Source organism: Oppia nitens, unplaced genomic scaffold (genome assembly GCF_028296485.1).
Source record: "Oppia nitens isolate AA-2021 unplaced genomic scaffold, nextdenovo-longstitch-racon4-pilon3 scaffold40_pilon_pilon_pilon, whole genome shotgun sequence".
Lineage (NCBI taxonomy): Eukaryota > Metazoa > Arthropoda > Arachnida > Sarcoptiformes > Oppiidae > Oppia > Oppia nitens.
Genome location: NW_026533222.1, coordinates 42,501 through 57,500, shown reverse-complemented (window position 1 = coordinate 57,500; position 15,000 = coordinate 42,501). Strand labels below are relative to the sequence as shown.

General features: G+C 26.9%; 2 protein-coding genes across 2 annotated transcripts in view; both read left to right on the top strand.

Annotated features, from left to right (window-relative positions):
* LOC128959080 (uracil phosphoribosyltransferase homolog) overlaps nt 1-859 on the top strand; it is a 2,471-nt gene extending 1,612 nt beyond the window's left edge. The window contains exons 3-4 of the mRNA XM_054305024.1: nt 1-241; nt 692-859. The exon at nt 1-241 is cut by the window's left edge and continues 153 nt beyond it. Coding sequence (XP_054160999.1) covers nt 1-241; nt 692-798 — 348 coding nt within the window. The 3' untranslated portion in view covers nt 799-859. The remainder of the gene's footprint in view (nt 242-691) is intronic.
* Nucleotides 860-4,025: 3,166 nt separating this feature from the next.
* LOC128959039 (uncharacterized) lies at nt 4,026-4,868 on the top strand. The gene has a single exon (XM_054304982.1). It carries the CDS (start codon nt 4,026-4,028, stop codon nt 4,866-4,868), a length of 843 nt encoding a protein of 280 aa, XP_054160957.1.
* Nucleotides 4,869-15,000: the final 10,132 nt, after the last annotated feature.

Sequence of the window (15,000 nt, the reverse complement as noted above, 5' to 3'; positions counted from 1 at the left end):
TTGCGAGACTGTTGCCGATCGATACGTATCGGCAAAATACTGGTCCAATCGGATGAGGAGACACACGAAGCACGGGTAGTCTATGCCAAGTTTCCCGAAGACATTCAGAAACGTAAAGTACTGCTAATGTATCCGATTATGTCAACCGGTAATACAGTGGTCCGGGCGGTCAAAGTACTTAAGGAACACGGAGTCAATGAAAAGTCAATTATTTTGTTGAACTTGTTTTGTACGCCAAATGGTTAGTGTATTGAGTGATAAACAAACAAAAAAAAAGTAACAAAAAATAAATCAGTAATTAATTAATTACTAAATAATTTATTAAATTTTGTTATAATTTGCTTTAGTTAATAATAAAACTTGTTTAGTTAATTATTTAGTTAATTATTTAGTTAATAATAAACTTAATTTAGTTGATAAAACTTTTTAGTTATAATTAGTTAATAAAAACTTATTTAGTTATAATTAGTTAGTTAATAATTAGCTTAATTTAGTTAATTTATTTTAGGTAATAAAAACTTAATTAGTTTGTTAGTTAATTGATTTTAGTTAATAAAACAGTTTATAATAAAATTATGATTAAATAAAATAAATTTTGAAATTAAATTAAATAATTAGTTTTGAGACTAAAAATTGTTTAAAACTTTTTGTTTGTTTTTTTTTTGTATTGTAATCACAACAACAACACTAGCGGTTACATCGGTGGCCAAAACTTTCCCGTCGATGACTATACTGACCTCCGAAGTACATCAGGTGGCGCCCAATCATTTTGGACAAAAATATTTCGGTACCGATTGATAGCAAATTAGACTATAAAAGCAACAAAAAATTAAAAATAAATTTTTTTTAACAAACAATACTAACTAAAAAAATCAACTAATAATATTTTAATATATATTTTATAAGTGTGTATTAATTTATAAATTCATAAAATAGTTTATTATATATACTATATTATTATTATATACAGTATAGAGAAAAAAAGTATTATTTATAAGTATTTTATTTCAAACTATTGTTTATTATTATTATTAATTATCACTATTTAAATTTTAATCAATTTATACAAACAAACAAAAAAAAATGATAATAAAATTCAAAAAAGGGTTTATTCAATAATGTAATGATATTTTTAATTTTTATAAATTTTTTGAGTTTATGTTTAATTGTTATCCAAAATAAAATCCAATAAAAAACAATAAAAAAATTGTCGTTTTTATTAAAATTCATAAAAAAAAATCAAAATTGTTAAATAATTAATCAATGCTTAGATTATAAATTTATTTTTATGTATTGTTTTAAGCTAGATCAATTTTTTCTATAATTTATATTTATCCATTATATATGGTATTAACGATTAGACATTATGTCTCCTATATGTTGGATATTAAAAGTTTTTTCTGATTTTTTTTTTATAGATTAGATTTTTATTTTTTAGATTTTTGTTTTTATAATGTTTGATAATGTGTTAAATAAATTAATTGATTTTTTTTATTATAAAAATAAAATAAATAAATATGTATTTTATTTGTTACCATAATATAGAGATATATCACATAATCGCTATAATAATAATAATCAATGAACTAATAAATAAAAAAACTATTTGACTAAAAATATTTCCAATGTATAGATCGTATCATCCGATTGTTGTTTATCGTTGTCGATAACTTTCCTAAGATTAGGTGTCTGTCTTAAATGGTCGACCAGTAGCCACCAGTCACTGATATTAGCCTTGGGTTCAACTAATGGATCCGATTTTTCTAATACTTGTTCGCATAGTCTGATCATTTCCTGGCAATCGTTTCGTTGAAATTTTTTCCAATCAGTTGCCGAAGCGTAATGACTGGCCGACCAATGACCAGATAGTAGACTATAGCCAAAGTCAACCCATTTGGCCACTAGATTGCTGTCGGCAATCGTATCGTTAGTATCACTGAACAATAGGACATTGCCGTCGTGTACATCGCCGTGAACTATACCATTTCGGTGCAGATAATACATACCGGCAATCATATCGCGTACAAGTTTACAGCACAGGTAGCTATTAATGGTGTTGTCACCAACCATTTGCAACCAATCTCGTAATGATCCCTGATCACTTTCATCCATTACTAAATACATACGATTATAGCTTAGAAAATTATACCCGGGATTTGTTAGATGTCTTACCCGTACGGGTGGACCCATATTGATGGCCATACGAAATGGTACACAGTTTCGATGGCTAACCCTTTCCATTGTACGCTTCTCTATTTCGTAGGATATCCTGCGTTGAACAGTAGCCGCTGAACCAGTAGTGGTAGTTAGTTCAACACATTTCACGGCAAACCGGGCTCCGGGCGTAAAGTTTCTGAGACCACATTGACGACTGAGTCGGCCAATTGCCGGCCCAAACCTACCGCGATATACCCGTCCAGACGTACCGATGCCCAGCAGTTCATTAGCGGACAGTTGAGTTTGTAAACCCAATTGGTTTAAAACTTGGATATCTCTGTCCCGATCGGCTACTACTACTACTGGAGTCATTGATCCGGGTGTCGACTGCGGCACCGGCTGTATCCGTGACGAACCTAACTCTAGTTCACCTGTTCTGGGTATACCTATAACGTTGGGCTCCAGTTCCTGATTATTATTATTGACTTCATCAGAGTCGACGACCTCAAAGTCCTGGGCCATTGTTTCCTGAAATTTATAATAAATTGAATCGCTTAGCATCGAGTGCGGGGTAGGCAGTGATCGACTGGGAGCACCTGGTAGTTGTTGACGTACCGATCCTGTAGCTGATTGTTGTTGTTGTTGGACACTACCATCTCTTTGAATCTGGTGTTGGAAGGGATCGAAAAATTTGGACATATTTTTTGTTTTGTTTGTAACCGTAATTTAAATTTTCATTTTTTTTTTGTTGGTTTGCTATGAATTTTCATTTTTGTTTTGTTTTATTTTTATTTTTTTTTTTGAAAAACAATTATAACATTAAATCAAATCAATTTTTTAATTACATTATTGAATAAACCCTTTATTATATTATTTTTTTTAAATATCTTGTTTTCTATGTATTAATAGATTTTTTTTTTTAATTAAAATAAAATTAATTTTTTTTAAAATAAAAAGTTTATTGAACACAAAAAATATAAAACATTTAATTTATTGAAAACATAAAATACTATATTCACGAATTCCTGAAAGGAATACGTATATGCATTCTATAAGTCTGTCTGTCTGTCTGTCTGTCTGTCGGTCTGTCTGTCCCACGAGGACATAGGTTCGAATCCACTATCCGCTACAAATTTTTTTTGATTTTTTTTTGTTTTTTTTCTTATTTAAGTTTATTTTTTAGGAAAATAGTAGTTTATTTTGTAATACTGAATCATTTGATACCCCACATGACTATAGTTGTTTATTTTGTCATACTAAATCGTTTGATACCCTACATAACTATAGTTGATTTTATTTTATCATACTGAATTTAATTTTTAATTATGATTAGGAATTCGTGTGGAAATGCTTTCTAGCATTCTCAACTGGTTTTATATTACATTTATAGTACATTTAAATGTTAATCGTTGTCATCATTAGTACATTATATAATCAATAAAAAATTTATTATAATTACTAATAATTTTTCAGTTTAAATAAAAATAATAATATTTTTTTTTTTTGGAAAAAATTGAAAAAAATAGTTTTTTTTCTCAATTGTATTGTTTGAATCAACAAACAAATAACAATTAATTTTTTCAAAAAACAAAAAAATCAAAAAACAAAAAAAATAGAAAAATATAAAGTTTTGATCTTAAACTCACAGACACACAGACATCACAAACAAAAAAAATCAAAGACAGAAACCATTGGATTACAGATACAAAAGAGATATATAGATATATAGACATTTCGTACGGACGGACACCTAATAACACAACCACCCGGTGCTCAACAATACTAACAATACTACCCGACAACAAACAGCCAGATCTTCATCATCATCGGCAACAACAACGACAACAACAACGAAGTAGAGGAAGAAAATGGCGGAACAATTTGAAGACGATTACTACGATGAAGAAGACGACGATTACTACGATGAAGATGAAGACGACTACGAAGGTATGGATCTATTGTTTTCGATGTACGCCAGCGAAGGCTATTCGTTCGGTGGCCGACATGTACTCCAGTTTCATCGACGGATACTCTACCAGGACTATGGCTACGAACTGGAATCGTTGATAGCCAGCAACCAATCGGATCCGTTCGACAACCAGGTCTGGAAAATCGTGAATATCAACCATCAAGTGGTTCAGGCGCTAAAAGTATGTCATCTGAAATATAAGTTTGAATGGGATTTGCGGTCATCGTTGTTGGGTTTGTATCGCGAAGCGGAAACTATGTGGCCATTGAATCATCCGAACATATTGAGGATTACACATGTTTTTGGGCTACAGGAGCCGTATTCAGCGTTCGAATACTCCTATCATTGTATGGTAATGGATATGATGGAAGGTACCTTGAAGGGCCTACTGGAGCGCTATCCCAATGAAGTTATGCCCGAATATAGTTGTCATCGATGGTTCGTACAGATGGCCTGGGCTCTGGACTATTTGCATAACGGGTTACCCAATGGCCAATCGATTAGTCATCTGGCTCTGAGACCTGTGAATATACTCTATCGTACCGATCCGGAGACCAGTGAATACCTGTTCAAATTGGCCGACTTCGAGGAAGCCCAGGTCTACTATCGGGGGAACCTAACGTTTTTCCCGATAATAGAGGACTGGGTATTAACGGTTGGTCGGCCCGGGAAATCAGGCACAGAGAATTTGTCGGTATGGCTACCCGACCGATGGACGTATACAGTCTCGGCCATACACTGATGACCAGTTTGCTGACCGAGTTTGCCGGCACACATAGTCGTTGGTGTTATTATGTACTGAAGAAAATACCTGAGGATCAACCGCTCACTGCATTTGAAAGGGATTTGTTTTGCCACCTGAGCCCAGATTTAGAGGATCTACTGTTGTCGACCAATCATCCGAAACAAACGGAACGTCCAACCATTCAACAAGTATTGAATCATCAGTGGGTTAGACATCTAATGGATCAATACGGCGGCGGCGGTAATGGTGGTCAAGGAGGCCAATACTAGTCATAGTGGTGGTGATGATGGTGGGTAAGTACAGTAGTATCGGTGCGGGTGCGGTAAGTATACTTATATGATGACTATATACCGTATATATTTATAGGTAGGTATGTAGTATACCAACTGTTCAACAAATTAAAAAATTTTAAAAACCATACCAACCAACCAACAAAAATCTATAGGCGCTTTTGTATTTAGTTGTGTTTTTTTTAATATACCGACCAATGATTATTGTATTATTATTTGATGACACCCCCACCCCCCACACTTCAAGTAAAAAATAATATAGTTTTTATTTTGTTACTTTTGATTAATTATTTTATTTTTTTAGTTATATTTAATTAATATATAAATATATATATATACAGTATATTTGATATGGGATTATACACCCCTGGAATCGGGGTTTGATTGTCATCAGCAATCAAGTGGGACAACCGTTTGACACACACAACCAGGTCTGGAAACTGCATACATATCCACAGAGAGAGAGAGAGAGAGAGAGAGAGAGAGAGAGAGAGAGAGAGAGAGAGAGAGTATGGGGAACGGTATGTATCGATCGAGTGATAAACAGTATAAATAAGTGATTTGTTAAAAAAAATTTCAGCTTAGTTTAAAACAATAAAATTGTGATTGTAAAAAAATTAAAATAATAGATTTGATATATTTTTATTTTTTTTAAAATAAAATTAAAATTTTAATATCTCTGATATTATTGTTAAAAAATAAAATTAAAATTAAATGCTATTGAAAAAATAACGTCAATTAATCTATAACAGTTTTGTTTAACATATGTAACAGTGCCAATAATAATAATAATAATAATAAAAATACACTTTACCATGGTCATATCAATAAAATTATATTAAGTGTTTTAATAAAAAAAATTACCATATTATTTTTTGAGCCAAAAAATAAAAAATTAAAAAAATTGTAAAAATTATTATTAATTATTTTACTTTTACTACTTATCAGATTTTAATTTTTATAGATTTTTTTTTACATTTTTTGGATTTTAATTAAATTATATAAAGTATAAATTAAAAAATTAGATTGCTAATAATTAAAATTAATTAAATAAAATTATTTTTTTTTTAAAATATCTAACCAACCATTAAATCTAACCTAACCTTAACATAACATAACCTAACATATTATATAGTTATATAATAAAAATCCTAAAAAAACTAATGTATACAACAATTATTATTATATGGATTTATTTATATAATATTTAATAGTAGAAAAAATATTACTAAAAAATAATAACTTTTACTAAACTATTACAAAAAAAATAAATAATTTTTTATTCAAATTTATTCAACAATAACAACAACAAAATATTAACTATTTTCTAAACTATTTTATTATATAAAAAAAATTATAATTTTATTTTATGTAAATTAACTAATTATTAAAAATCTAATTGAATTTTTTATACTAAACATTAAATAACATTAAAATATAAAACTTTTTTTATTAATCATTAATTAATAAAATAATTTTTTTTTGCGGATATGTATTGTATTTTATTTAAATATGTTTAGTATGTATTATATATTGTAATAAATATAATGTAATTGTTTTTATTTATTATATTTTTTTGATAATAAAAATAATAATAATTTCCATTTTATTATTAATAAAAAAATATTTTTTTATTGTACAATAAATTGATTTAATAGTGACTTTTAATGTCATTAAAGTTAATGACTTTTACTTATATATATTAATACTGTGTATATAATGTTGACCTTTAATTAGCTTTTATAGTAATATCATATAAAAAACTATTTAATATACTATTAGCACAAATATACTGTATATCAATATATTTATATAAAAAAAACTTCAAATAAATAAAATAATATTTTAAAGTATAATATTTTCAATTGAGTGAAATAAAAATATTACTTTAAAAATACTAGTAATAACTTATAAAAAACTACACAACAAAAAAAAGTTTTATTTTAACTAATGATTGGTTTTGTAGGCAAACAACTATTTTGTATATCATTTTAATTTAAAATAATAATAATAATAATAATTGCAATATAAATATGCAAATAATAATACTATAATAATATTACTAATAATTATCTCTACACTAAATATCTATATAATATATGCATATATTTTACTTAAAATATATATTTTTTTTCTTTAAAAACAACACAAATTGAGGTTAAAATTATTTTATGTGTAAAAAATCTGAGCCAAAAAAAACTACTATAATATTATTGAGTGCACACATCAAACAAAATAAAAAAATCAACAAAAAAAAGTTGTTAAACGTTATGATTATTATACAAAAAATATTTTATTTTTTTTTATATAATAAAAACGAGAATCAGTTTTCTTTATCTCTCTCTCTCTCTCTCTCTCTCTCTCYCCTAAAAAAACTTAAAGTATTTTATTTAACATAACTATTAATAAAAAATAAAATAAAAATAAATAGTTTTCTAGTATTGAAACCAAAAATATTTTTTGCCAACATTTTCATAAAGTTTTTTATCTCTCTCTATAGCTTACGTGTCATCAAAAAAAATTATTTTTATTTATTAAAAAAATGTTTAATCCTTATTAATAAGTTATTAATAATAAATTAATAATAATACTAATAATACATATATATTTAAAACTAACTATTAATTTAATATATTCAAAATGACGACAAAATTTTTAATAATAATAATAACTATTTTTATACAATTTTTGTCAACATTTTGCGAAAGTAAGTATAATTTATTATTTAAACTTTAAATTTATTATTATTATTAATATTTATTTTATATAATTAATTAATTTTATATACTATAAAATAGTTTATTAAAAAACAATTATATTTTAATAAAATATAAATTTTATTTTTTTGTATTAAATAAATTTTAAAAACTACATTATCTATAACATGTGCTAATTAATAAATAATACAAATATAGTAATACTTATATAATACCGGTATTTATTGATAATTATAGATATATATATATATATATATATAAAATATTAGTAAATTTTAAAATATATATTTTTAACTAAATAAAAAACTATGATAAAATTATTTGTAAATAATTTAAAATAATATAAATAGTTATATTTATTTTATTTGATAATACTATTAGTACTACTTTAGACAGTATATTATGATAATATAAAATCAATTAAATTATTAATAACTATATATACAGTACTAATATTACTACTACTAGTAATAATAATAATTAATTAATTAATTAATTAATTAAATTTTTAAAAAAAATTTAATAATCAAAAAGATTTGGTAACGTTTACGGAGTTCAAGAAAGCGGTCACTGATAACGTATATCCCGTACCCAGTCGTGAACAATATGATACAATCATGCGATTGGCCGGCAGTGCCGGCGGTATTACTACCAAACACGAGTTGGCCATGTTTTTGGCTCAGGTACTATGGGAGTCGGCCGGTCTACAGGTAATAACCATCAAAATATTTACTATAGTTTCATGTATCGCATACTAATCATAATTTTTTTTTTGGGTGGTTTACAATTAAAAGGCCAAAAAAGAGATCAAATGTGCATCGAGTGGCTGTCCCGCAGATTACCGAACCGGTAAGGAACAGCCGGGTAAATACTATTACGGCCGCGGCTATATCCAACTGACCTGGCTATACAATTATGAACAATGTTCCCGTGAACTGTACGGCGATCAGCGACTAGTGGACAACCCGAACCTAGTATCCGATACAGAGGACGGTGCCTGGGGTACGGCATTCTGGTATTGGCGTAAACATTGTCACCCGACTGATGGTGTCCAACGAGGACAGTTCGGTGCGTCGACAATGGCCATCAATGGCCAACTGGAGTGTAAGGGTCCGTACAAAACCAAAGCCTTCAAACGCTATACGATTTATGTGAAAGTCCTGAAAGCTTTCCGATTGGACGATACGGTTAAACCCAATCCCGAAGGTTGTTATCCAATGTCCGGACCGGGAGCTCCCGATTTCCGATTGTGTCAATCGGTTGGTTTGCATAAAAATTCGGTCGGTATGTATCACTGGTGTAACGATAATTGTAATGCCGAAGACCCGAACTGTCCGGACGATATGTGCGGCTGTGAAGGAGGAAATCCGCAGAAAAAACCGTCGCCGCCGAAGAACCAGACAATGGCCACAATGGCCACACCCGCTGGTGGTGTTGTTGAGCCGAAACCTGGTGACCACAAACAACAACAACAAACTGAACTAAAACCTCAGATTATGCCCGAATTAGTGGGAATACTAGTACCGAGAGTACCGGCCAAAGTACCGGCACCGCCGAAACCGATGCCCGATCCCTATTCGGTACTTGAACTGAGAAATGTTAGCAACCGATACTCATGGTATACCGGTGCCGGTGGCCACAGCAAACATCGGTGGTGGTAGTRGTATATYAGCTCAAACACCGGTACCTATTCTGGCCAAACCGGTAAATCCGGATGAACTAATTGAGCCGCGAATGCCTGATATTATATCGACACCAATAACGACACCAATAAAACTGACAAATAGTCGGCCAAAACAACAACGCCGACGCTTAGTATTAGCGATGACGACACCTATGATGACGGCGGCCATCACGATATCGGCCGCGACGCCGACGATAGCGGTCATCATCATCATCACGAAGAGCGGCTACCGGTTCGCGTGATAGCAGATCCTGACGACGACGACAAAGTGGTGGTCAGTAGTGTTAGTCCGCCAGTTGTTATCGATATCGATAGAGATATACCGAGAGTAGGAGGCGGTTGGTTGMGGTCATCGGCTCCGTCGTCGTCGGCGGCTATTAGACCACAGCAAAGACTACGGACAACAACAACCACAACAACTACTGTCAGACCGCAGACATCATCGGCAGAATCGCTGCCGAAGAGAGGAGGCGGTGGCGGCGGTTGGGGTTCCGATCTGTTCCGATATCACGAACCGATGAGAATCAGTCGGATCGGTACCACCACAACAACTACCACTACTACTACTCGCAGACCAACTGTGGCCAGTGTTCGGGTTAGTTATACCGATGATTATGATGACGAAAAGGAACCTATAGACCGGTCACYGCCGCCGCCGGCACCGACACAAACACCCGCTCCACGACCACCAACACCACCAGTGGTCAGCGATCAGATACTGCGGACACAATTGTTGCGCAACGAATTGGGACGTCTTATACGGAAACGACCCGTACTTAGAGGAGGTCAATGAATGGATGGCCTCATTAAGTAGTAGTAGTAGTAGTCGTGTCGGCAAAAGTATTAAAAAGTATTAAAAAAAAAGTTTAAAAAAATAAAAATCTTTTTTTTCTATTATATTATTGGAGAGAAAAACACAAATTTGTTGTTTCATTGTATTCAACACAACAAATATACTGAATATATTGAATATATATATATATATGAAAAAAACACATATTTTTTATTACTTAATATTATTTTTTAATTATAATAATAATTATTATTATTTTATATGTTATCATCATTTCTCTAGAAATTTTGTTTATTTTTTTTTTRAAGTATAAAAATTCATATTATTATTATTATTATTATTATTCATACATTTTGAGGTGGAAATAAAATTTTTATATATAAAGTTTAATATATAATATCTAAATATATTGAAAATTATTTTTTTTAGAAAAAAAAACATTTTTTTATTTATATAAAAGTGCAATAAAAACAATTATTTAACACATATTTTTTTGTTAAGTTTTTATTTTAATATTCATATTTAACTAATGTTTTATTTTGTAATATAATATAGAAATTATTAAWAATAATTTATATCAATATATATAACAAAAAACTTTATACTAAAATAATTTATTATTATTATTATTATTATTTAAAACAATATATGAAAATTTATGTATATTATAAATAATTACAAAAATATGTTAATAAATTGGAAAAAAAATTATTTGAATGTGAATATAGATGTTTTATGAAAATTTTTATTACAAAATTTAAGTCAAAATTTAAACAAAATTTAAGTCAAAATTTAAACAAAATTTAAGTCAAAATTTAAACAAAATTTAAGTCAAAATTTAAACAAAATTTTGAAAAACATTTATTTAGTTTTTTAAAAAATAAAATAATTATTATTATTATACAAAATTTATTATTTTATCAATTATTTATGTTAATAGTATTATTTGGCAATAAAATAGATAATTATTATTATTGCATATAAAGTTTACATAAATTAATAATAATAATAATATATTGTATAAATAATAAATTTTTTTATATATATAAAAAATCTAAAAAAAATCTAACATATAATTTACTCAAAATTTAAATATTTTATGATAAAAAATATAATAGAATAATATCTAATAATTTTTTTAATTGATTTTTAAAATTTTAATAAATAAAATTGTTAAAAAAAACAATTTTAGTCAATATATCTGAATATAAAAATTTTTAATTTAATACAAAAATTATAAATTATTAAATATTATTTTTTTAATAAAAAAAAGATTATTTATCATAATTAAACTATTAATTAAAAAAATTATACAATAATTTTCAATAACAAAAATATTATATTTATTTATTAATTATTCCAAAAAAAAAAATGTTTAAACATTTTTTTTTATTGAAAAAAGCTATAATTTTATTATAATTAATCAATTATTTTACGACTTATAGTTCCATAATAGTTGCCTAAAAAAAATTAAAAATAAATTAATAATAGTTAATAATAATAATTATTTTTTTTAAAATAAAAACATACACCAAATGCATAGACATTGTATGGCATCGGTGTAGTTGTTTCCCATTTATTGTTACGATAGTCATATACTTCAACAATATTGTTGCCTAAAATTAAATTATAATATTATTAAAAAAAAAATCCAAAAATTATTAAAAAAAACTTAAAAAAATAAATTTAATAATTATAGATATTTACAATCATTGCCTCCTATTGCATATATTTTATCATCCCATGAAATTAACTGTGATTCGTGTCGTGGACAATTTGTTGATGCTAAATTTATTTAAAATTAATTAATTAATTAAAAAATAAGTAAATTTATTTTAATTAAATCTAGATCATGAATATATATATATATATATATATATATATATATATATATATAAAATTGTTGTAGTTGGGTGTATATTTTTAGTTAATTTAATTAAATTAAAAAAAAAAATATTTACTAAAAACTTGATCAATATAGTTAAAATTGGTGTGTGAAAAAAAACTAAAATTATAAATTATACTAGTATAAATTGGTTAATGTAATATTTAAAAAAAAATGATCCTAGCACATTATTAAAAAAATACTATATTTACCAATTGCTGTCCATTTGTCTGATTGGTCATCGTATGATTCGCACGGTTGGTTACCATTGCAAACAATTATTTTTCCCATAAAAGATACGCCACTAAAATGTGAACTATAATAAAAAAAAATAAAAATATGAATTAAAAATGTAAAAAATTAAAAATTAGTATATTATCTATAATTTAATATAATAGTTTTGTCTGTTTGTTTGTTTGTTTGTTTGTATGTGTGCACACTTCCTCAACAACCATTTTTTAATTCAAAGCTAAAAATATATTGTTATATTTTCAATTTTAATTTAAAGCAATGTTATTTCTATGGGAAATTTTAAATGATTATTGAGCTCAGGTAGATTTTAGAGACAGGTAGGCAGGTGCTGTGTAATAACATATTGCTATATTGTATGAGTCTCGGCACCGGGAGGTTAGTTACCTGTAATAAGTTTTTTTTAAATTTTCTCAAATGCAAAAATTTTCAATTTTTATTGAAAGCAATGTAATTTCTATGAGAAATTTAAAATTTTTGTTGAGCTCAGGTAGATTTTAGGGACAGGTAGGCTGGTGTCGTGTAATTACACTTTACTATATTATATGAGTTACAGGGCACCGGGAGGTAAGCTACCTGTGCTAAATTTTTATAAAATTTTCTCAAATGCAAAAAATTTTCAATTTTTATTTAAAGCAATGCTATTTCTATGGAAAATTTTAAATGATTATTGAGCTCAGGTAGGTTTTATGGACAGGTAGGCAGGTGCTGTGTTATTACATTTTGCTATATTGTATGAATCACAGGGCACCGGGAGGTTAGTTAAAAGCGAAAAATTTTGTAAATTTTTTTCAAATGCAATTTTTTCACAAAAATTATTAAACTTTTAAATTTTTATAAAATTATTTAAATATACATAAAAATCTAAAATTCTCAAAAGTTTAGACGTATTATTGTGTATTGATTATAAAGTTTTGTTACATTAGGTTAAGTAGTTTGTTATATAAAACAAATTAGGCAATCATTCGAATTACTTATAAGTATTTTAAAATTAGCAAAAGAATTGCACGACTATACATGTTGCGCGTGTAAAACTAGTACTAATTATAAATTTAAAAAAAATTATTATTATTATATATACCGTTTATATTTCATACTACTAACTAGTGTCCACTGTTGTGTTTGGGGACAATATTTTTCAACAGTATCTAGTGATGTAAAATCACTGTCCATACCACCCATAGCATAGATATGGTTGTTATGGGCAACCAATGCAAACGCGTAACGTACCTGGTTCATTGATGGCATAAATTTCCATGTATATATTTTCTTGGTATAATATTCGCATCCTGATAAATAATGAGCTGAGCAAAAAATAATTAAATTATTAATAATAATAAAAAATATTATATTAAAATCTATATATATATATATATATATATATATAATAACCAGTGTCGCCATTATAGCCGCCGCATACATAAATTGTATCGTTAAGTACGGTAGCACCTAAGCCGCTACAAAATAAATTAAAATTTTATTAAATTAATTAAAAAATAATATTTAAAAATTAAAAAAAAATTTTCAACTGTTTAATTTTTTTTAAATAATTTACTATCGTTTAATATTTAATGGCATAATTTCTGTCCATCTATTAGAATCGTAATCATATTTTTCGACAATATTTAGTGTATTGTTCTAACATATAAAAAAAATTAAATAAATTAAAATTTTTAATTATTTTAATTTCATAATTTCATAATATTTAATGAAAATAAATCCATACATTTTCACCGCCAATAGCGTATAAATTGCGTCCGTTTAGCGCAACCAATCCTAGCCTATGACGTGCTATACTCAACGATTGTATATTATTCCAAACACGTGTTTTCATATTATGTTCGATACACGTGTTTACGCGTGCATTTCCAGTCATACCGCCGCATATGTATAGTATAGACTAGTATTTTTTTTAAAGTAGTAAAATAAAATCAATTAAAACATTTTTAAAAAATTAATAAAATATTTAAAAAATATAATAATTACATTTTTAGCCGAATTAGTCGTATTAGTTGGCAATTGTATGCATACTATAAATATTTAATATATATATATATATATATATATATAGAAAATTTAAAAATAATTTAATTACAAGCAATTAGTTATAGTTATAGTAATTTTTTGATGTTGATTTTTTTCTTAAAAATACAATATAACTTACTTGCAACAAAAAACATTAAAATCATACTAATAATAATTATTATTATTTTTAACATTTTTAAAAATTAATTTCTAGTTTATTAAATAATTTTCAAATAATTTTTATATAATCTGTATATTTTAATATAAAATATAAAATATAAATATATATATATATATTGTGATTGTTTTATATATAGTAAAATGTTTTATATATGAGAATTATAATGACGTAAAATCAAAAAAAACAAATGTGTTTTATAATAATAATATTAATAATAATAATAATTAATTAATTAATTAATTAAATTTCTATGAAAATTATAGATATTAGATTTTTAATTATCAATAAAATAGAATTTAATTTTG

What these genes read in the sequence shown, in the direction of transcription:
- LOC128959039 (XM_054304982.1), top strand. Translation starts at nt 4,026, where the DNA reads ATGGCGGAACAATTTGAAGACGATTACTACGATGAAGAAGACGACGAT.